This window comes from Anabrus simplex, chromosome 1 (genome assembly GCF_040414725.1).
Source record: "Anabrus simplex isolate iqAnaSimp1 chromosome 1, ASM4041472v1, whole genome shotgun sequence".
Classification (NCBI taxonomy): domain Eukaryota; kingdom Metazoa; phylum Arthropoda; class Insecta; order Orthoptera; family Tettigoniidae; genus Anabrus; species Anabrus simplex.
This window is the reverse complement of record NC_090265.1, coordinates 659,483,874-659,508,590: the sequence shown is the minus strand read 5'-3', so window position 1 is coordinate 659,508,590 and position 24,717 is coordinate 659,483,874. Positions and strand designations below refer to the sequence as shown.

The following is a 24,717-nucleotide window of genomic DNA, read 5'->3' as shown; positions in this document are numbered from 1 at the left end:
ATTGTAAATACACTCCGGTTTTGCTCAATGCTTGTTTTAGATATTGCATAAGTGCCATATTTTTTCTGGTTCGCCAAGGTAAATTTAAAAGTTGACAGAATAAAATTATTGCTCATTACAAATGTGAATGACTAAAATACTAATAATTTCAATTGAAAGTATTGTAGTAATTGAACAATTTCTTTAGCATTCTCTCAGTTTATTGTTATATTTTGTTACCCATTCTATACTACACTAAACTATATAGCACTAACCTATGGAAATATCCAGTTGGTTCCAAGAGCACATATGCGCATGGCGAGCAATATCTAAGAATTCCTGGGCCCCGCAAACAAGCAAAATCTGAGGCTCGAGTATATAGCTCTAAAGTATGCATCATCACCAGTGTTTAGTTAAAATATGCAATAACTGGTGAAAAGGGGCTAAATATGCAAATGCATATAATCCGGTCTTTAGCAATTACATCTCTCCATATAGGGTATGCGTCAGGAAGGGCATCTGACCATAAAATAGGGCCAAATCCACATGCGCAACACACTTCGCACTCGCGACCCCACAGGTGTGGGGAAAAGCGGTAGAAAAAGAAAGAAGAGTCAGACATAGGCGGAGAAGTGGATGACGCACCGGTAATCCAGACTGTAATAAACGGCGATGGACTGTTGCTCCTGATAGTGTACGATGTGTTACACCGTTCCACTGTTCCATCAGAGCCAAGGAGGGCGCAGATCTATCCTGCATTGTCATTTGGATGAGGTGTTGATCTTCTCGGATGGTGGTCTGGGTGGCGCGACCAGACCCATCTTGTCATGTTCTACGGGCTTCTTTGAACCATTCTGTACACATCAGTTGCACTGCCGACTCACTTCATGACACATGAGCAGCAGTTTCCTGGATGGATGCATCACGTTCTCGCATGCCAATAATGCGTCTTCATTCAAATTGACTCATTTGACGGTACAGTTCTCGCATACATCTGCGAGGCATGCTCCATGTCTGCTCAAGTCGCACCGATTCATTACCTTCGGTTTATAGCAATAACGAGAGCCGCAGGCACATTTTACCAGTCGGTGGTGGTGCGCTGAGATATCAATGTGGACCTTGAACCTGAAGGCTGACATGGTTCAAATGCTAATCATTTATTCAGAACATACTAATGCACATGTCCTGTGAATATGAACTTCCTATTTCTTGTCTTTCAAGTTGTTTTGGTTTTTATGAACATAAGTGTATTAGCTACACTGCTGATGGTAGTTATCAGTTGGTAGATGTAATATATATACTTGCTTGTAGTGAGACCATCAATACATCGTTTGCAGTCATTACTGGTTTGCTGTATCGCTATTCATGTTTAAACTGTCCAGTATTTCCTCTGGAGGCCACCTGGAGGCCAATAAGATAATAGATAAAATACAAGGGTTGGAGCTGTGGCTGAGATATGTAGACGATGTTTTTGTGATTATTAATTAACAAATACTAAAACCAGAGGAACTATTGGACAGTTTAAATAACATGGACAAACATATTAAATTCACGATAGAATCAGAAAAGAACAAATCCTTGAATTATTTGGATATAACAGTCTCTAGGCAAAATAACCATTTTGAATACCAAATGTATAGAAAGCCAACACATACCAATACTATAATTAGAAACGATTCCAACCATCCAGGACAGCATAAAAAGGCCACATTTAATAGCTTAATCAACAGGGCGATAAACACACCACTTTCAGAAATAGAACATAAAAAAGAAATGGCATTAATTTATGATATAGCAAAAAGCAACGGTTACACAAGAAACTATGTCAATAAAATAAAGAATGGTATCATTAACAAACCAAAAACACATCTTGAAAAACAGAAAGAAAAGAAAAGACATGTAGTATTCACGTACCGGAACAGGCATTCATACAATTTGGCTAACACATTTAAGAAATTCAATATTCAAGTAGCATACCGTACTAATAATAATAATAATAATAATAATAATAATAATAATAATAATAATAATAATAAAAATGAGATATTCGAAAATTCAAGCAAGATTAACACAGACAACCAATTCAATAAATCAGGAATATACAGACTAACGTGTCAAAAAAAAATAATACATCGGACAGTCAGGAAGAAATATAGCCATTAGATATAAAGAACATATAAATGCCAAAAAGTACCGAAAATATTCAGCTACTAGCTAATGCACCTGTGTTTCGCTACGGGATTCTTGGAAAGACTGACTTGGTGGTTTTCCTAACTGAATTCAACATAGGTCACTACAAAAATTTCAGTAGGAATGTAGCGATTGAAAACATTGTTATCATATAAAATACTCGATCAAATGAAAAACCGCACACTTTCTCACTTTCAACAAACAGTACTACGGTGCCGATCTAAGAGTCCAAAGTTCCAGAGCGGAAACAACCAGGTCGCAGACTGCCATGAACACTCCTCTGCTATTATTCCATTAAATATGCACACTACTCATTTCAATCAGTGCCTCAAAGTAGGGATTGAATAGCTCGAATGCTATGATGAACCAGTGTGTTACGTACCTGCAGTATCAGAAAATGTATGAACCAGAGGAGTGGCATGCTAAAGAAGAAAGTTTTCCAACTCCCTAGCTATTTCCCGCCAATGTTCAGTCAGGCTGTTATACTCGGTACGCAGTAGTAATCCCATCCATCAGAGTTGAGCAGCACGAAGAACATCACAACAAACAATGGTCAATGTAAAGTTATTGTTGATCAGTGTTACGCGCTTTGGATATTGTAGACCTTCTGAAATACCACTCTTATCATAGTCGGTACAGTAAAACTGAATGAAACATAAATGATCGGAAATTGTATTGTCCATAACTTTTGTTATGTAGTACCGTACTTTTCGATAGCACCAATAACGTAGGTACCGGTATTTAAAAATTAAATTTCAGGTGCCTTCCCCTAAACTACCATTTCATCTCGGGAAAATAAAATTATTTACAGCTTAGACTGTAGTTTCTTATTCCCCGACTCTATATAGCGGTTTTCATTAAATTCTGTTAACCCATTTTCTCGCGGCTCGGCGTTGATATGGACTTAGCAACAAAATACAAATTCATTAATATCTGTGTTATCAGAGCTGGTACGGTAAAAATGTATAAGACATAAATGATTGGAAATTGAATTCTATATAACTTTAGTTATATAGTATTTATCAATAGGACTGCTCATAATATAAATATTCGATTATTAAATTTAAGGCCTTCCCTTAAACTACCATTTCACTCAGCGTGAATAAAATGATTTATAGCCTAGATTGTAGTGGCTCATCCCCCGACTTTACATACCGATTTTCATTAAATTCTCTTCAGCTGTTTTCTCGTGATGCTTGTACATACATACATACAGACAGACAGACAGAAATTACGGAAAAGTAAAAAGTACATTTCCCTGTTACTGTGGGCATGACTGATACAGAAATACCATTCTTTTCAAATTCTGAGCAATGTACAGACAAAACTCTTATTTTATATATATAGATATGCGAACACGCATGAAAATAATCATTCTTTCACCAACATCGAACAAGACATGAAATTAATACATTCAGCAAACAAAGGGAAATATATGGTCGTCCTGGAGAAATTAGAAATTTACATAGATCAGAAACAAAATATTGACAACAATTTAAATGAACACATTAAGGAAGAAAATCCATTATTTAAGTTAGCCAACCAATATGTGAAGGGAAAGAAAAAGGATAATAGAAAGCATCAATTATAACTGTCAGGCCCACCCCCACTTCTCTCCCTTCCCTCTGCTTAAATGATCAGGTTTTATGGGTAATATACTTTGTTAGTGGCTGGCCGGCAAGCGGATAGGTTTCTTCCGCTTTATCATTTTATGTAAGTCCTAATATTTTATATCATAAAGTATTTGAACATATATTTTAACTAAGTAAAATAGCTTTTCTTTCTTTATTCTTCTTTATAGTACTAGAGGAGCATTTGCAGAAACATAACGGGAGGTTTGTTCCGCTCTGATACAAAAAATCCGGTCCTGCAACAATCGAGCAAACGTCATCTGCCCTGACGGCATATGCATGGCTAAAATTTTTAATATGTATACAACGATGAACATATCAATGCAACCTATAAGGGTATTAACATCAAAGGATGTCAAATTGGATGATAAGATGGTAGCTTTATAGTGGCAGCAACAATACAAGCAGTGAGAAGTAACATTTTATCAGTGGCTGACTCAGCTAATGGATCCATCCAGGGTGATGATACACGTTGTATGAGTGTAAAGGATAGGAGGAATGAGTGGACGATTCAAGAGTGTTTTTAAATATGTTCCATGTCATACGTGTTGGGTTACAACATGCATTATTATACAAAAGCGCAAAGTGTACATATAGTGTTCTAGAGTTGAGGTAATAAAAGGACCATGCTTTATGTTAATATGATAAGATATTTTATCTTGAGACTTGGAAAAGGTTGATTTTGATGTAAATACGCTGACGAAGGGAGTTAAGGCTCCCGAAACATGTACGTATAAATTATTAAAATAATATAGTGACAGGGCGGACCAAACAATCACCCGTATTATTACGAGTCAATACAGACCAATTAAGGACCAATATGGTCAAGTTTGTCGACTTTCTGGAAGTGATGTGGATGTTCTTACAGGATGACATGACTGTACCTGTTGTTAGTATATTCATGGATGGAAGTTGGGTCAGCTAATTGTGGTGACGTATAATACCTGTCAATATATACCTGATAGCCAGAAGGAGGGTTCTTGGGACCTTTGGTGAGAGAAGCAGCGAGAGCAGTAACAATTTGAGTGGTTTTTAGAAGTTCTGAACTAGTTTCCTCTTTACCAATGTAAGGTTTGAAATAGTACACATACCCGTTACTACTGTCAGACAGAACAGCCATTTTTGTCCAAATTTTGTGGGCTTCATTGGGTTGTAAACTTTAAATTAAATTCTCCCCTTGAAGGATATCGTACTCTCGTCAATAGAAATCTTTTTGCCGGGAGTATAATGAAGCATATACTTTTCTCTGATTTTTGACAGGCTCTACATACTGAATTTTTCTGAGATGATCACGATTTTGGGGAGGGTGTGCGAAATGTAGATTCCAAAACAGGAGTAAAAATTAATCACGGGGAAATACGTCTGTCAAGAATGGTACCTTACTAACCCATGTATGTATGTATATATGTATGTTCAGTCCGTCAGCGATGCTACTGGTGGGATCTTCAACAGCTCTGCCATCAGCTGTCATAGATGGCCTAGGCATCACTGAAGAGGCGTACTAGGGAAATGAGGAATGAGGTAGTTTCCGTTGCTTTCCTCATCGAGCCAGAGTTGCTATTACATATCTGTCTGCCAAGCCCATGAAATGCATACACCAACCGGCCCAATGAGCAACATTTTCACACCATTCATAGCAGGGACTGGCTGCATAAAGATTGGCATTACTAGCATCGTTCATACCTCAGTCACTTTCATATTGTCAAAGCCAAGGATAAGACAGAGACAGATCTATGTAAGTAACAAAATGCCTTATAGAAATACTCAGTAATATCTGTGAGGAGGTGAAGCCCCATGTTTATCACAACTCCTAAGAGTGCTTTTATGTCTGAGTTTAGAGGATGTTTCCATTCATTTAGCTTTGACTTCTGTGTGAGGGGGGTTGTTTTTATGTCACCGTAGAGACAGGTTTTGTCATGAATTATATTTATCAAGTCACCGACGAAAAATAGCTCAAATTCTCTACAGGCTCTGTATTACTATCAAATATAGACGGAAGAACTGGACCAGGGTTTATACCTAACAAAGGAACCCTATGACTAGGCCCCGGATCACTATTGGACACATTTCTCCACTCAGAGTCACTGCCGCTGTCAGACGCCACACTGTCATTTGTGCTGTTCTTCCTCTCACACTCATCAGTTCAATTTATTTCACTATCACTGTCAGAAAAACTAATATCTGAAATATGATACTCACTCACATTTCAGCTCCAGATATATCCGTGCTCCTCTCAGGAAAGGTTAATAAAATTACGGTTCACACGGGTAAGTTTTTGTTCGGTAATTTTCCCAAGTTTTTGTTCGGTAATTTTCCCAATTTCAGTTTTTGTTCGGTAATTTTCACAATTTCTGTTCGTCTATGTTGTGCGGCTTATTCCTATAAACATTATTTTTTAGTGTTCCCCACAAATAGAAGTGAGGTCGGGGGAATGTGGCGGCCATAAACTCTGCCAACAGCTACATGACCCAATTTCGGGTTAACATAGACATCATGAAGAGACTTAAAAACTGTTATTGCAGTTTGTCTCCTTCTTGTGTTAAGAATAGACCTGGTGTATTGTACCCGGATGAGATGGCCCAGAGGTATCATGATTTGATATTATAAAATAAATGCAGGCATATGAGTGTATTGGAATATACACATTATCATTCTGGTGTAGACCAAGAGATTTCGCCAAGAGTTAAACCTGTCATAATGGGTAGTATTATTTCCTTGTCAAAAGCTAAGAGGATTAAATCTAGAACTCAGAACAACAGTCCTAATTGCAACAAGGAAGTGAGAGAGCATTTATTCTTGAACAAGAACCTTTCCTTGTGTCACAAATACAGAGAATATTTCGCAATAGAGTTTCCCACGCCTCGAGGTATTTTAGGTTGTCAGAGGAAGATATTTAAACGAACCGCTGCAGTGTTAGCCAATGACAAAATTAGTATAGGACTCGCAGATGCACCAACATAACCGAAGTCAAAATGAACTCCAGTTATCTCCAGTAATAATAATAATTAAAATATTCCAACCACTGAATTGAACAGATGGGACTTTTATGATATCATCCCCATGTTGATTAATTGTAATCTTGATGAATTACAATATAGAATTCTAGGAAAAGGCCCTTGCTGTTTTCCTACTGGTCAGCGATATCTCACCAGCATAGACGCCGACTTAGCGCGCGAAAAATGGAGGACAGAAATCAAGTAATATCTCCGTGATCGCTGAACGATGTGAGATCAGAATACGACACGTGAATGTGTATCGCCAGTTTATTAAGTGGGATAAATTAAGAGATCCAAATCCACCTGAAAGTGCCGATTTAGGATAACAAACCCCCCTCCCTCTGGTATGACCGCGGATGACCCTGGCGGGAAACCATATCGTCCATAAATAACCAGCAGTTCGACCTCACATTACCAGTTGTTACCAGTCACCAGTCGTATCAGTTGTATGAAGTAGTTGAGACTCTGACACGTTGACTCTGTAAGTCAGTACCTCGGGACGCATTTGAAGTCATTTAGAGTTGAAAGTACGTGAGTTGTTATGAGAATGAACACGAACTGTGAGATTATTCATAATACCAAGTGTAAATAATCATACATTTCTAAAAGGTTTCATTTGATTGAATATAAATAATCAACGGAACGCCAATAGTTCTTTTGGAAGGCAGTGTGCGGAGCCTAAAGTCAATAGTTCAAGATAGACGGTGAATAACTATCCGAGCAGGGAACTGTAGGAGCGAAGCGATCACGAGACGGCATAGAAATACGCCAGGAAGTGCCGTTTGACTACCGCGATACGCGCCGGGTTGAATAAAACGACACATCGTCGTAAAGTGTCACGACTTGTGATTCGGGCTCAAGGAAGAATATAATAGTGAAAGTGTAATGGGTCTTTAGGCACCTATAAGTGTTGTTTTTGTATAAGTCATTGTAAATTCTTTAGTAAGGTGTTAATAATGGGTAATTGCCCAGAAGTGTTTTGTTTTGTTAATATTATAAAGTGCGACATGATGCACGAATAAACCAATATGGGGCAATGAGGCTTCTCCATCGCCATGAGACAATGGAATTCTACACAGGAATGAGTACACTAATTTGATATATTTGGGGATGTTTTCGCGACAAAACGGGACTCAGGGTAAATTAATCATGGTTACTTAACGTAACACGTGGATCGCTTCCCAAATCCATACTTTATTTAAGATAGATGGACGAACTAATTTACATTAACGTAAATATGGGTTAGACTAATTAATTAAATATTTGTTTGTTGTATATAATGTAAATATGGGGTATTTCTTTAAATTAATGCATGCTGTTTGTGAATACTTTGATTTAAGTTCATTTCAAGTGTTATATTTTTCTTTTATGCTAACCCAGTTTATTTTGATTTTTAAGTCACCACGGTGATTATTTGTACCTTAGTTATATTTGTTACCAGACGACCCGATTATGAAAGTGCCGCCAGTGTATGTAAAATTTATAGTTGCGTACGGAAGGTCATGTGAAATAATAATAATAATAATAATAATAATAATAATAATAATAATAATAATAATAATAATAATAAGAAGAATAAGAATACTGCTTTGTGAGTGTGCAAGTTAAAATGAAGGAAATAATGATAATGCTTTATAAGTTTGCTACTTGAAATATAATAATAATAATAATAATAATAATAATAATAATAATAATAATAATAATAATAATAATAATAATAATAATAATAATAATAATGATGATGATGATGATGATGATAATAATATTAATAATAATAATAATAATAATAATAATAATAATAATAATAATAATACTGGATGAAAAATTAAACAAAATCCCCAAACACCATGTCAAGCTTCTTTAGGGTGACTTCAATGCCCAACTAGGTCGTGAACAGAAGTACAAGAAAGTTATAGGAAATTACCCTGCTCACAAAAGAACCAATCCCAACGGCAAAAGACTGGTGTCCATTTGCGAAAATCACAACCTGCAGGTCATGTCGACCCACTTTCGCCATCTACCCAGAAAGCAAATGACTTGGCGTTCTCCTGTCCAAGCTCTCGGAGAGTTCCAAATTGATCATGTTGCAATCTCCAGGAGAAACAGCTCTGAGATTATGTATGTCAAGGTAAAGAAAGGCATCAATGTGGCCACAGATCATTATATGTCTCTTATCAAATTCAAACCAATTCCCGCAAACACAAGGAAGACAACCAAACAGATCACACGCTTCGACAATGATAAACTTCGGCAAAGGGTCGAGGAGTTCCAGGAGAAGGCTAGACCAAATGACTGTGACTTTAACAACGCCAAAAATCTCCTTGTTGAGGCCGCCAAAGACGTTGCAGAAATCAAGAGAAGCAAAAAACATGCATGGTGGAATGGTACCTGCGAATCAGTCCTCCAAGAAAGACTCAATGCGTGGAAACAGTACTATTCTACGAAATCAGAAAATGATTGGGAAACCTACAAATCCCAACGTGCCCAAGCAGCTAGGATGTTCAGAACTGAGAAACGTAAATACGAAAAATCTCTCATTGAAAAGATAGAACAAAACTTTAGGAAGAATGAAAGCAGAGAGTACTACAGAGCCTTCAAACGCAAACTCACTGGCTATAAACCACCATCTCTATGCTTTGAGCGAAAGGACGGCACACTGGCAACGTCAAATGAAGAAAATTGCAGCATTCTGGCAGATTACTTCAAGAATTTACTTAATTGCTCTAAACCGCAAAGCGCCATTGAGACCAAGGAACCCTTACTCAGGTACCCAGATTCCAGACCACCCGACAGAGATGAAATCAAGCGCCACATTGCCCGTCTCAAAAATAATAAAGCGCCGGGGGAAGACTCAGTAGTAGCAGAACTATGGAAATATGCCCCAGAGGAGTCACTTGATATCTTGCAAAAGCAAATAGAAGAAATTTGGAACAAGGAGACCCTACCCGAAGATTGGAAAATAGCTTTGATCCATACATTACACAAAAAAGGCAGCATGAAGAACATCAACAACTACAGAGGAATATCTTTGCTACCCGTGACTTACAAAATTCTATCATTTGCCATCCTGGAGCGTTTGGAAGCACAAGTCGAACATCAAATAGGTGAATACCAAGGAGGGTTCAGAAAAGGTCGCTCAACAGCTGAACAGATCCAAAATCTCAAAACGATCATCAGATATTGTACACTAAGGTCCAAGCAGTATGTGTCTGTCTTTGTGGACTTTAAGAAAGCGTACGACTCCATTGACCGGGAAGTCCTGCTAAACATCTTAAATGAACTTGGAGTTGATTTGAAACTGCTGGCATTAATTAGAGCCACCCTGACCGATACAAAATCCAAGGTGAAGTTCCACGGATGTCTCTCGCATTCCTTTGACATCAAAACAGGAGTCCGACAAGGTGATGGGCTATCCCCGATACTCTTCAACTGTGTTCTTGAAAAGATCATCAGAACCTAGCGGGTGAGATTACAGGAAACCAACTACAGTCCATTGAGAATAGGAACCAAATCCAAGGGGATCGCAATAGACTGCTTAGCATTTGCTGATGATATTGCTGTTCTCTTAAACGACATAGAAACCGCTAGAGCTCAAGTTGAAATTTTAAAGGAAATTGCCGAACAAACTGGTTTGCAGATATCGTTTGAGAAAACAGAAGTCATGACTAACATCAAAGAGGCTCCACCAAAACTCCATACAAAATACGGGGACATCACCCGAGTAGACAAATTCAAATACCTGGGTGAGATCATCATGAAAAATGGACTGGACAAAGAAGCACTTCAGGAGCGAGTACGCAAACTGGAAATAGCCTACCAAACATCCCGCACAATCTACAACAAAAAATGCCTTTCTCAAAACACCAAGATACGTCACTATGAAACAGTTCTAAAGCCAGTAGTTCTATATGCAGCCGAAACCCTGTCTCTAAATGCCAACAAAGGACTCCTTGAAGAACTGGAGAAAAGAGAACGCAAAATTGTGAGAGGAATCTTGGGATCAGAGTACAGAAATGGAATCCATCAAAAGAGATCCAACAAGGAAGTCTACAGCAAAATAGAGAAAATTACCGTCACAATCAGAAAAAGACGGGCACGATTTTACGGTCATCTGAAAAGAATGGACGGAAGAAAGTTAACTAAAGAAATCTTTCACTTTTTTTATTCAAACCCCAAAACCACAATTCCCTGGTTTAGAAATACCAAAGAAGACCTGCAAATGCTACATATCTCAGCTGAAGACGCCCTTAACAGAGATCTATTCCGCAAGAAAATATTGACAAATGGGCTAAACCGAGACGAGCAACCGAAGAGAAGACACGGTGCCCCTTGGACAGAGGAGCGTAAGTGGGCCCACTCACAAAGAATGAGGGAAATTTGGGCTCTAAAGAAGGCCAAGTTGAGTGTCAAATGTAACAAGACTTAACGTGGTCCTTGATGGCCCCATTGAATTATATATATAATGCTGTGAAAGTTCGTTGGTGAAAGTAAGAATAAATGTAAAGATAACATATGGCGTAAAAGATTTTAATTCGGGCAGTAAATTTGATTTTTATGTAAATTGTTGATTTCACTTTTTTGGACTTTATAATTACCATAAAAATTTGTTTAGAAGTGATAGAGGCACATGTATAGGATGGTCACGTTATGTTGAAAGCCCAGAGTGATTTGAGCCCATTTCTAAGATTGGAAGCCGTGCGGGACGAAAATCCGGCATGAGGTGAGAATTGAGCCGTACTGTTTCTGATGATGAAATAGATAAATCTCGATGCCTAAGACGATGTAAGGTCGATTCCGGTGTTATGAGTGGCAGAATCCATGCACCGAGGATTAATTATTAAATTACATGTTTGAAGAGTTCCAGTGGATTAAAAAGGGACTTCAAATGAAAAGGAAGGAATAAGTTAGCAATCACAGTCATTGGATGTAGTTGCTCAGTCGCGATGTGCCATGGGATTTGAGATGTGTCTTGGGAGGACATGGTGTCCCCATAAAATTAACGGCAGTACGAAAATGAAGGTTGCGGTTCCGAATACCGTGGTGTCCCGATCGATGTAAATCGGATCTTTGTGGTTCATATTAACATATGTGACTAAATTCTAGAGTGTGGAAATAAAAATATAAAACTTTCAGTTTAATAATAATAATAATAATAATAATAATAATAATAATAATAATAATAATAATAATAATAATAATCATCCAAGTGAATCTTGTCTTAAATCAACTGCTTAGTGCCAAACTGGACCGAAATTGTAAAAGCTTATGCATTGACCATAAATATCGCTAACGGTTGTGTAACACGTGAAGTAGAGTTATAATAATAATAATAATAATAATTGTACCGGGCGGTACACCTCCACGCCGCTAATTCAAACCTTGCGCCAGTTGAAACCCCCCTACTGGAAGAAGTCTGAACTTTGTCTTATGTGTTAATTTTCAAGTTATCCTGAAGATGTCACTACTTGGAAATTTTGAAGTTTCTGAACTGTGTTGTTTTCGACGTATTTTTGTTTTGCTTGTAGTAAGAAGTGTGAACATTCTCTTCTAGAGGACACTACTGAAGAACTACAACGGTGCACCCTAGTGCGAAGTGAAAGAACTGGTTTTTTTGGAGAAAATTTAATTTCAAAAGTTTGTTCTTTGCTAAATTTCTTTCAGTCATTGTTTAAGTTGGCAATATTAACCCTTTCTTTCCCCTTGTTTTGAATTTAGCCAATCCCGAATTTCTTTAATTAATTTTCCACCAATAATGTGTTTCTTCTTCATCTTGTGTAGGGGTTTTCTTTATCCACCAATAAAATGTTTGTGGGCGGGTGTTTTCCTTCCTGAAATGCCTCGAACTTTCTGCGAGAGTATATAAACTGCTGATTTTAGGGTCTCTGCGCCACTTCAGTAACATCTTTCAGTGTGTAAAGTACATAGCAGGGGGCGGGAAGCGCCTCTTCCTTCGGGCAGCAGTTCAACAACAAGGTAATGGCCGATTAATAACTTCTTTTCTTGCTAGCTCAGCAGTTAAACTCTCGGGGCGGGTCCGAAGGTTTTCCCCCATGTAACTTTCCCTAAAATGTAAAGAATCTTTGTATTTATTCTATCTTTTAAGCTTCATATTGGGATAGAGAGTGCTTAACCCTCTCGAGCTCCCTCTCATATTGCATTGAGGTGAACTTATTTTCACAACCGTTTCTTCCTTAACGTAATGTAAATTGTTTCCTTCTAAAGTCACCTCTTTTGTATGGGATTAGCCCTTGCATTAACCGCCTAGTGCCAAGTAGGTTTTAAACAAAGTGTATTAGGAGCGCAAGTTCGCCTCCTCTCAAATTGGTATTTTAAAGGCCAGGTAATTAAATTTTCTCACTTAATAGGCCTCAGTAGGTTGGGTATCTTTACCCCTGTGTTTATGTCCTTAGAGGACAACTTGAAGGTGGAGTTTGGTGTGGCCTTTGATAGGCTTAACCTTTGAGAGTAGATCGCTCTTTTGAAGTTTGTTTCTGCGCGCCTCGAGGAGGCTTTATGATGTAATTGGGAGCAAGTGCTCCTGGGCTTGATTGGGGTCTTCTGCCCCTTTGTTGAATTCTGTATATCGTAAAGTTGGGCTAATTGCTCAAGAATTGTGTGTCTGGCTCTCGGAGCCCCAAATCCTGTAATTGTACATTCTCGATTAGTGGTTTTGCTACTCTGTACCTGCCATTATTGTTATTTCTTGTTTTTTGCTAAGAAAATATAACCTTGTTAAATTTTAAATCCACTTTAATTTCGTAGCCTGAGACCTGTTCACCCCCCGCACCTTCTTTCACCTCTAACTACCACGGAAAACTCGTAACAATAATAATAATAATAATAATAATGATAATGATATGAAGAGGAATAATATGAAGAATTTATTAGATTAATTTGAGAATAATTATGGTGAGATCAATGTAAAATATTAAAACCATGATGAATAAGTGATGCGATAATGATAATCTCCACTGATGATGATGATGATGATAATAATAATAATAATAATAATAATAATAATAATAATAATAATAATAATAATAATAATAATAATAATTTATTATGAAACTGATCATTAATTTGTGCGGATTAATTACGAGGAAAAGCGACCCTTCGTTTGAAACGTCGGCAAAGGATAGCATAAAATCATCCCAGATGATGAATGATAATAATAAAATATAGGATGATAATTGAAATTAATGATAATAATAAAATAATTGATGGTAATCACAAATATGATAATGATAATTATTTAATAATCATAGGAAGATATGATAGGGATGTCGTCATGTGTCGAATTGGTCGGAACCAGATGTTGGTTTTCCACGTGGGAGATTGTTGGCAGTAGGTGCGGAATAAGGCCTGGCTGGCACATGTCTTCATTGTGCGAGCATAGTAATGAACCTTTCCGTACGCCTTGTCGCATTGACAAAAGTAAATGTTGAGATAAGCTTTGAGTTAATGAGCTACACCTGGCATGTTCGTGAATCTGGAAATATAGGCTAGAGTTTGTCCGTACAATAAATTCCCGTTTTAGATATGATAACATTTCCACGGTGGGGTCCGGCCTACTAGAATGTACATACCGGAAGTGACTCATGTCCAACAGAACGTGGAGATGACAGTAAATAGTTACTCTCATGCCCTCGTCTCCGAAAGAAGATCTCCAGCGGTGAAACGTCCACTCATATGGATGTGGATTCGATCCCCAGTAACCCATGGGGCGAATTCACCAAATATTTCACACTACGAGAGTAGTGAGGTGAATTCAAATGTACCTGTGTATTCTTTTAGAGGATGGAAATTTCTAAGTGTAATAATTGTAATCAATTGCTGTGTGCGATTTAAGTAAATAAATTGCTCCTTATTGCAATTTCAATAGGAAACAGTTTTCATATCTTTTTATTGTAGTTAGTCCAGGATGCCCATGGAATTTAAGTTGTCACTTCCCAGTCCTATTGTGGAGTCTATAATTTGTATCTATGAATGAGCCGTCCCCCTTTACCTTAATTTGCATGCCCCGTTCATCCCTGTGTTTATTGGTGCGCCTCCCCTTTACCTTAATTGGCATGCCCCGTTCATCCCTGTGTTCATTTGGTGCGCCCATATATATATATTTATTGTTTTTGATTATAAATTTTTAACATCTTTTACAATCTGATCACCCCTGAGATTAAGGCTAGTCTGGGACTCAGGAGGTGAGCGGGTGCAGTATGGAACTTCTTCAGTATATTACATACTGTATTCATATTTGGAAGGTGATTGCCAAGAAATGTGCATATTATTTGAATCCAGCACTCCTTGGCGGATGAATACTTTGCATAACACTGCACAATAAGAACACTTTCTAAAATTCTATTTGAAGCAACGCTGTACCATGAAACATTCGTACAGAAATTACACCACCAAAATAAACATATTAACACTACAGCAATTTCATTGATACCTAACTCTTTCTGAAGTAAATAACACGTCATTCACTCGCATACTAACATTACATCACAGTGTTCGGCTGCCGGCCTGAGGCTGCAGATAACTCCACTATTGTGGCTGCATGTGAGAATTTCATTTTTTGGTCCGTATTGAATCAAAATTTACAATTACAGATAAGAATAAAGATTTCCACCTTTTCAGTACTAGCATCATGCGTACCTTGCACACTGTTAAAATAAACACCATATATAAACAGAAGGCAGCAGTGACTTTTTAAAAATCTATTGTTTCCATCATCAGCTGCTTCACTCATTTTAGTTACAGTTATTTATTTTATCTACTTTCGGGCTTAAGAATTATGATTATCTCTCAAGAAGAAAAAATAAAACAAACATGTTTTAAGTAAGTTCTTATTAGTCATTACAAGTCTTTGCGTTCTTTTTCAGAGGGAGTCACAAGTAACCTGATTGATCTCAATTGTGAAGTTGCCCCCCCTCCTCCAATGCCAGCTCCTCGACGCGAGCATGATTACGTGAATGATATAGTGATTGGCGGTAACAGGGATGTTTTTGACATGCGTGAGTATACCATTGCTGGTTTCTATATTTTGTGATAGCAGCAGCGTGTGAGTACACAGCTTTTGGTTTCTGTTTCACCAAGGCCTGTCAAATTTTCATAGTTTATCCAGTGTTGTGAAAATGGTCAAGCTTTTTCTTTTTTAAAGAAATCTGGAGATGGTGAATGTCAGACGTAAATAAAATATGTCTGATAAATGGATCATGTAGTGAACTATATGTGAATCGCTAATTTCAGGTAGGTGACGTATCCACTTTAATGAATTTTACAAGAAAGACATAAAACTGTTCTATGTTGTTATACTGTATAACAGTAATTCCACTATGTTTAGAAGCTAAGTACCAGTATAGAACAAGCAAGAGTGGATAGTTTTTGACATTGTATTTTTCTCCTGGTTTACAGAATATGAGACTAGATTTATTGGGCATGGCATATTTCTGCAATTAACTACATTTATTTTGAAAACTGTTGTATAGAATCATGTATGTGCATGCAATATCATCAGCACAAATTCAGTATACACAATAATATTATTTGAACATTGAAACAGTATTCTTTTGTTAATAAATTATAAAACACAATTGTTTCTGTTCTCTATTGTTATAGCTGCAGCATGGGAAAGAAGTTCACTCAACTAACACATACAAATCAAACAATCTAAATTCTGATCCTACTGCTCTGTTGCAGCAGAGTCAGTCGGCCACTCAAACAAAGTATCAGAAAAAGGAGCAAATCCATCTGGAAAAAAAATTTCTGTACTTATTTAATTTTTCAGTTTTTGCTTTTGAAATAGGAACCTTTTCTGTATATGCATGTTTGCTGGTAGATTAATGTCTTTATGAGCACAGCCTCTCAGTCAGAACTTAAGTTCAACAAGACCAACAATAAAATGACTAGCAGAGTCGTAACCTGGGTAAGTATTGTTGTATTCAAGAAAATAGTAACAGAAAAAGATTCTTTACTGTTTCCAGAATCACTGTGTTCCTTTGATGGAACTACAAAACAAGTTTTCATGTATAAGGAAGTCCATCAGGCTTTCCTGTCAGTAATGTCAATTCGTTAATGCTGAATTTATCCTTCTTGACAGATGCCTTCAAAATAAGTTCACAGTATTGGTTGGTTTTATAGATTGTCTGATTTATGAAGAATTTTCTTAATCCAAAATCTTTATTATATGGCAGAATATGAGTGTCCTCTTTGAGGAAAGTATTGTTTTATAATTTCAAACTGTCCATTATCAATTAAGGCCATGAGAAACCTCACAGTAGTGTTACTCTTATTTTGTCCAGGACAGTTGTCAGTGAACAAGTGAAGTTCTTCCGCATCTGTGTCCACATGATTGTCGGTGCAATCTTTCAAGAAAGATCATGCCTCGTTCGGCGTTTTCTTTTTTTTTTTTTGCAAGTCATTGATGAAAAAATTACCATTGTTCACGCAAGCTTTATAACATTGTGTGTGTCTTATTCTAACCCTCCATAAGGGTAAGGTGGCATTATGTAGCTAGTCTCTTGACAGCCTGTCTCCACGAATCTGTCTTGTGCATGGTGAATTGCTTGTTGCAAGTTCTCTCCAATTAGGCTTTTGAGTTGATCTACCCATCTCATTGGAACGTGTCCTCTGGGCCTTCGTTCAGCAACTTTCCCTTCAACAATAGTCTTCTCCAGTCCACTGGGTCTTCTAACTATTTGACTGAAGAACCTGAGCTGCTGCTGTTTGATATATTGTCGTAGTCTTGTTTTGATGCCAAGCTGTTTCAGGATTGTCGTTTGTTGTGCCGTCCAGGTTTCTACTGCATAGGTGGAAATGGGAAAAATTGAATGTCCGCACAAGCTTAAGTTTTGTCATTGCTGTTATGGAGGTGTCTTTCCACCACTTCGTAGTTAGCAACCTTCACGATATCAGGCAGGTTGTTGTTAGGGCACCCTGGCTCACGCTGATCTTCTGAAATGTTCAAGGTGTCATCTATATCGAAGATGATTCCTTGTCTGCCTTCAACTACAGTGCCAGCATTGTGGTCTTCAGATACCTCTCCATGAGGGGGAAAGAATACAAATCTCTCTCACACAAGTAAGAGGTGAGAAGACATCTGAGAGGGTTTCACTGACTTGGTGCACTTGCTGTGTTTGAAGAGTACAGTTTCTGAAGCAAGTGCACCAGATGTCTTGGTGTCCCCATTTAGATGAGAATAGTCCACTTTTTCGACCATTTTACCTTGTTGAAAGCTTTTTTGTAGTCCAAGAAACACATGAATATTGTAACATTGAATTCTCTGGTCTTCTCCACGAGTTGCCGGAGATTACGAATTTGCTCACGAGTTCCTCTGTGTGGAACGAACCCAGTCTGCTCATCTGATATTTGAGGGAGGAGGAAGGCCTTCAGCCCCTCATTCAGTATTGTGACCATTAAATTGCTGGCATGGGAAATGAGAGCTGTTGTATTGTAATTTTCACAGTCAATAGGGGAGCACTTTTTGAATAGTGGTATACCGGGCGAGTTGGCCGTGCGGTTAGGGGCGCGCAGCTGTGAGCTTGCATCCGGGAGATAGTGAGTTCGAATCCCACTGTCGGCAGCCCTGAAGATGGTTTTCCGTGGTTTCCCATTTTCACAAAAGGCAAATGGTGGGGCTGTACCTTAATTAAGGCCACGGCCGCTTCCTTCCGACTCCTAGGCCTTTCCTATCCCATCGTCGCCATAAGACCTATTTGTGTCGGTGCGACATGAAGCCACTAGCAAAAAATAATGAATAGTGGTATAATGACGGAGTGGCACCGGCCATGTCCCTGATGTCAAGATCTTCTGCCACAGCCTGTGAAGAACGTCAATGCCGAGTACACCCATGATCTTCAGCACTTTGGCGGTGATTCTATCAGAGCCAGGGGCTCTCTCATTGTGAATATTTTTCACTGCACTTACTCCCTCTTCTCTAAGAATTAATGGTTCTAGGTTTTCTTCATTTCCTTCTGGCATGTGTTCTGGTTCATCATGAAACAATTGGATGCAATACTTCCATCACACTTTGGCTATGCCTTTCGCATCAGTAATGATGTTTCCTTTGCTGTCCTTGATGATGATGATGATGATGATGATGATGATGATGATGATGATGATGATGATCTGTGTCCTAAGCTTGAAATCCCGAGCCAAGCACTTCTTTATAATATAGTTCTGCGAAGTGATTCTCCATTGCATGGTTCTCTAGCCCAGAAAACAGCTTCTTAATGTGCTCACTTTTGTCTTTCCTTCAAGCATATTTGATGTCATTGTTCACCTTTTTCAGTAACTGTTCCTGTTGTTCTGGATTTGCGGTTGTACGTCAGACATTACGACGTTTCTCAACCAGTGCCAGAATTTTGTTGGACATTCAATGGTGTCGTTTGGTTTTGGGATCTTGTTTCTTGCTTCTGCGATCCATTTCTGCATTCTCTTCCACACTGTGGTGCAGCTTCCTTCAGGGTCAGGTGGCCCAATGTTTCGAAGCTCTTGTTGGAAGTCAGGTGGCTCAGGAGCTATCATTCGAGTCGGTTTCGTTTAATCACCGGTTTGCTCAGTTTGACTTTAAAGCAGGGCCAGATTGGACTGATCAGACCCACATTCGGCACTTGGTTGTGTTCTGATGTTTTGTAAGGACGTTCTCCACCTTTTGTCTGCAAGAAGGTAATTAATCTGATTCTTGTACTGTCCATTTGGGGAGGTTCATGTGTACTGACATCTTTTGTGATGTTTGTACATGGTGTTCATAATAGAAAAGCTGTTAGAGACAGCAAACTGTATTAGACGGTTGCCTCGTTCATTGCGTTCCCCTAAACTGCAATGTCCCACTGTGGCTCGCAAATGGTTATCCATCGCAGTATTCCTGACGTTGGGAACAACTGTGATTCCCTTAGGTTTTAGGGTTGCTCTAACATTTTCTAAGCTCTCATAAAATTCTTCAATCTTTTGTTCATCAGCAGTGGTGGTTGGCAGGTAATACCAGGTATACTTGGATCAGGTGTAGCTTGTATGATTTGGTGTTAAGAGTGAGGGTTAATATTCTTTCATTGACTGGTCTGTATGCTTCTGTATAACTAGACAGTCGCTTGCTGACAAAAAATGCTACTCCATTCTGACTCGTATCAGCTGTACTGGCAATGTATACAACAGAGTCCTTAGTAATGAAGGGCTTGCAGCCTTTCCAGTGAGTTTCTGATAAGCCACAGATGTCTACTTTGTGCCTTATCAGTTCTTGTTCTGTAATGTGAAGCTTTCTTGTCTGGAGCAATCCTCCCACGTTCCATGTTGCAATAGTTTTTCGAACGTGGAGATGGTTTGTAATTGGTGGCCCAGTGATAGATTTGCTTTGCATGGCCTGGTCACTCACCTCTGTAAGTTCAGTCACATTTTGCATTGGTTGGCCTGGATCCATACTGGCACTGCTTGCTATTCGGATTGCACGGCATAAAATTATTGTTTCTGTGACTCTTCTTGATGCACTCATAGGGATATCATTAAGATCTTTAATGTGGTAGTTTTCTCTTTCCTTCCACATCCCATGCTGTTGACCAACTCATTTGGGTCATCCACTTTTAGGGGTGATTTCTTACCACAAGGGCATGAGGATGCCCTTAAGCTCCACCCGTTCAACAAACCTCAGAAGAGATTGTTGGATGGAGGGAGTCCACTTCCTCTGGTGGTCACTCGGTGGACACAGTTTAATGTCATTCCTGGGACCATTATAACATTATAAGGAAGTAGAAATCATTCATATCTTACCTGGAATTCCTTTTAATGGAGAGATGTGTTCCTTGAGATGTCCAGGGACCCACTAGCCTGCCCCCAGAAGTACATTTATTTTATAGTAGTAGAGTAGAATAGCTACTAGCATTGCTATTAGCCAACATTTAACCCGCACAGAGTAAAAGCACAAGTAAATATAACCAGTAAAGGAAACAATGCACGTTCGCACCAATGGCTTTGTAACTGTCTGGCATGTTAAATTTTTCGGCTTTTCACTACTTAATGAGAAAATTACAGTCAGTATTCAAAATGCAGCAAAGGAGATCCCATTGAAGAAAACTAATAAAAGGAGCCAACTTTCACTTAATACCATGCAGCTCATCAAGGACAGGAAGACAATGGACAGGGATACAGCAGAATACAAAAATCTTAACAAGACCATTTGCAAGAAATAAGAAAAGATCTAAGGAAATTTAATAACAACATGATCATGCAGACAATTGAAGAAAATAAAAACATGAAGATTTTAAAGAACAACATGTCTACAGGAAGACCAAAAATTAAAAACTTAAGAACCAAAATGGAGAAATAGTCACAGATAGGCAAAACATTACTGAAGTTGTTAGAGATTTCTACTACAAGCTGTATACATCAACCATTAATAAACCACCCAGAGATGAACAACTAGCCCAGAATTATACACATGAAGTAACACCAGAAGTAACCACTGCTGAGATTAAAAATGCACTTAAACAACTAAGGAATAAAAAATCCCCTGGGAAGGATAAAATAACAAATGATATGCTGAAATTAGGTGGAAGAGATTTGCTAGAAGCCGTGAGAATACTCATCAACAAGTGTATTAACTCTGGAAGAATACCAGAAAATTGGAAAAATGCTGAAGTGATACTTCTCTTCAAGAAAGGTGATAAGGAAAATTTAGAGAACTATTGTCCTATGAGTTGATCACACCTCCTGACTAAAATTGTAACCAACCGCCTCACAAGAACACATCCAGACTATTCGTCTTCTTCTTGAGAAAACCATTGAGTACATCAAGATTCATCTAGCCTTCATTGATTATAAAAAAGCTTTTGACTCAGCAATAAAAATCCTATCATCTGTCGCTCCATGGCTCGTTGTGTTCGCTGAAGCTTGCAAGCACTTTCCTTCGTCAGAGTCATCATTTCCAGACTGTAAGTAATAACTGGCAGCACGCACATATTATAAACCTTGGTCCTCAGGTTAATTGGAACATCCTTGTTGGTGAGGATGAATCTTAGTTTTCAGAATGCTGTCCAACTCATACCTATTCTGCGAGAAATTTCTGCACGTTGGTTGTCTTTTCCAAGTTTTATCTTGTGTCCAAGATAGATGTACTCATCGACAGCTTCTATATATTGGTTTCCCATTTTAAGTGGTCGACTGTTTACCCTTGCCTTGGAAGATGTATTCAAAACCCTTCATTGGGATAATAAAGGAATAAAAATCAACGGGTTATATTTGAACCACCTGCGTTTTGCCCATGACATTGTGCTCATAAGTGAAAATCTAGATGAGTTAGAAAGCATGATCCAAAAACTGCCTCTGCTAAGATTGGTTTGGAAATGAACTCCTTTGCCAACTGGGATTTTATTGCTGATGAAGTCTTTATCCACTTGGATCATAAATGTTTTCCAGGAGCTTTATATACCTTGATTTTATCATGGCATTTTGTCTAAATCTCTACTGAGTCAAAAGCTTTTTCATAATCAATCAAGGCCAGATGAATCTTGATGTTGTACTCCGTGGTTTTTGAAGTGGAAGGTGAATAGTCTGGATGTTTTCAACAGTTGAGAAACCTTTACGAAATCCCACTTGCTTGGCAGGTTGATAAAAATCCAGTTCCCATATGAGGCGGTTGGTTACAATTTTAGTCAGAAGCTTGTAAAGGTGTGATAACAAACAGTCCTCTAAATTTTCCTTATCACCTTTCTTGAAGAGTAGTATCACTTCAGCATTTTTCCAATTTTCTGGTGTTCTTCCCGAGTTAATGCACTTGTTGAAGATTATTCTCATGGCTTCTAGCAGATCTCTTCCACCTAATTTCTGCATATCATTCGTTATTTTATCCTCCTCAGGGGATTTTTAAAATTCCTTAGTTGTTTAAGAGACCGGGCAAGTTGGCCGGGCGGTTAGGAGTGCACAGCTGTGAACTTGCATCCGGAAGATAGTGGGTTCGAATCCCACTGTTGGCAGCCCTGAAGATGGTTTTCCATAGTTTCCCATTTTCACCCCAGGCAAATGCTGGGGCTGTACCTTAATTCAGACCACGGCCGCTTCCTTCCCATTCCTAGGCCTTTCCTATCCCATCGTCGCCATAAGACTTATCTGTGTCGGTGCGACGTAAAGCAAATAGAAAAAAAAGCTGTTTAGGTGCATTCTCAGTCTCAGCAGTGATTACTTCATTATTACATGTTATTACATATTACATATTATTACATAAACCTATTACTGTAGCATTGTGCATTGTTAGGGTACGTAAAGAGACCTTGACTACGTATGAAAGGGGTCACTTTTTACCCTGAGTGTTTTGCCCTCTTAAAACTCTCCTCTCCTTGTACAATGGGAACTTGAATATCACTTTAGTTTAGATGTTTTTAAATTTAACATGTAGAACTGTTGTATACTGAGCATGTTAGCTATATTTTGAGGCTTTATAACTTCAACACTTTTTGAGTTAAATGAATCTTTTTTTAATTTTTTTTTTTTAATTTTTTTTTTAAAATGCTAAACTGTAATTATGTTTCTCAGCTCTGAACTAGTTTAAAAGAACTGTATGTGTGCGGGAGCCAGTATATTTATAATGTTTTTGAGCTTTTTATTTTTTCATTTATTTCAAATCATGCATGTAATTAATTTTTTTTCATATTCTCACCTAAAATTGTTACATTAGTATTGATATGCTATCTAAAAGGAGAAGATGTGATTGTTAAAGGTAATCTTTTTCTACAGTCCCAATTAAGGAAATTTTGACTTCATGTGAAAAAGTTCAAAACATTTAGGTAATACGAGGCATATTGTTCTTATTATTGGGTATGTATCTTTGCCTGAATTAATTTTTAAAAAAATTCTACTTGGATAGATTTTGGAATTATTTTAACTTCCAATATTATGAGTTGGATCCACTGATTATTTTAAATTCATATTCATTTATTCTTCATAGCGTTTTGAATTCTGGTCAGTACTCTACTCGTGGTTTATCACATGCCCTATTGCATTTGAATTTTGTTCTGTTTTGACTACCATTCCACATGGTGGAGCTATTTAGAACCATAAATATGTTATGAATTTACTTCTCTATTAATGTTGTTTTGTTAAGAAACTGTACAGGCCTTATCTGCCAGATGTTTCAAATGTACCGGTAGTTAGAAATTTCCCCCTTTTTTAATGTGTCAGAGTAATTCTTTCTTTTTTCTATGCTAGATGAAAGAATAAATTGTTATGAAGAAGAAATGGCTTTCCTGAAAAAGATTCGGGAAGAATATGCAGAATCACCACCATCGTCTGACATTGTTGAGAGAGAAATTATTCTGAAAGACATGGGTTGGAATTGTAATTGTGAATACATTTAGTCTCATCTCCCACCATTAGGGGCTGATGACCTAGATGTTAGGCCCTTTAAACAACAAGCATCGTAGTCGTCATCATCAGTGCATCTCACACTGGTGTTTGTATCTTTATACATATCCTGGATCAATTTCACATAAGATTTTGGAATGCCATGAGTTTGTAATGCTGCCCAAATCAAATCTCTCGGTACTCTGTTGAATGCCTTCTCAAATTGATAAAAACAATGAGCAGGTCTTTTTTGGCATCTCTGTGTTCTTCCATCAGAATCCTCATGGCCTGGTGGACTTTCCCAATACAAATCCGCTCTGGTTAGCATGTGTTTTTACCGGAACAAACTTTCTCACACGATTTGTGATCACGCGTTCCCAAATCTTTAGATTATGTGGTGTGGGTTTAATGCCTCTATAGTTTCCACAGTTTCTTGAATCACCTTGGCGTAAAATGGCAATAAGAAACTTTCCTAAAACATGTTTGTCATTGAGTCACCATTCTTGTTGAACAAAATTGGCAAAAACTTCATTCCACTGCCACCACATCTCTTTCACAGCTCTGCTGGAATCCTGTCAGGGCCTGCTGTTTTTCCATCC

At 38.0% G+C, this 24,717-nt stretch overlaps 1 protein-coding gene across 4 annotated transcripts in view; it reads left to right on the top strand.

Moving 5' to 3' along the window:
• Positions 1–24,717, top strand: part of Shc (SHC-adaptor protein) — a 179,903-nt gene that overhangs the window by 84,415 nt on the left and 70,771 nt on the right. For all 4 annotated transcript variants that reach the window (XM_067135813.2, XM_067135812.2, XM_067135814.2 and 1 more), the window contains exon 8: positions 15,676–15,807. In XM_067135813.2, the coding sequence (XP_066991914.2) occupies positions 15,676–15,807 (132 nt within the window). The remainder of the gene's footprint in view (positions 1–15,675; positions 15,808–24,717) is intronic.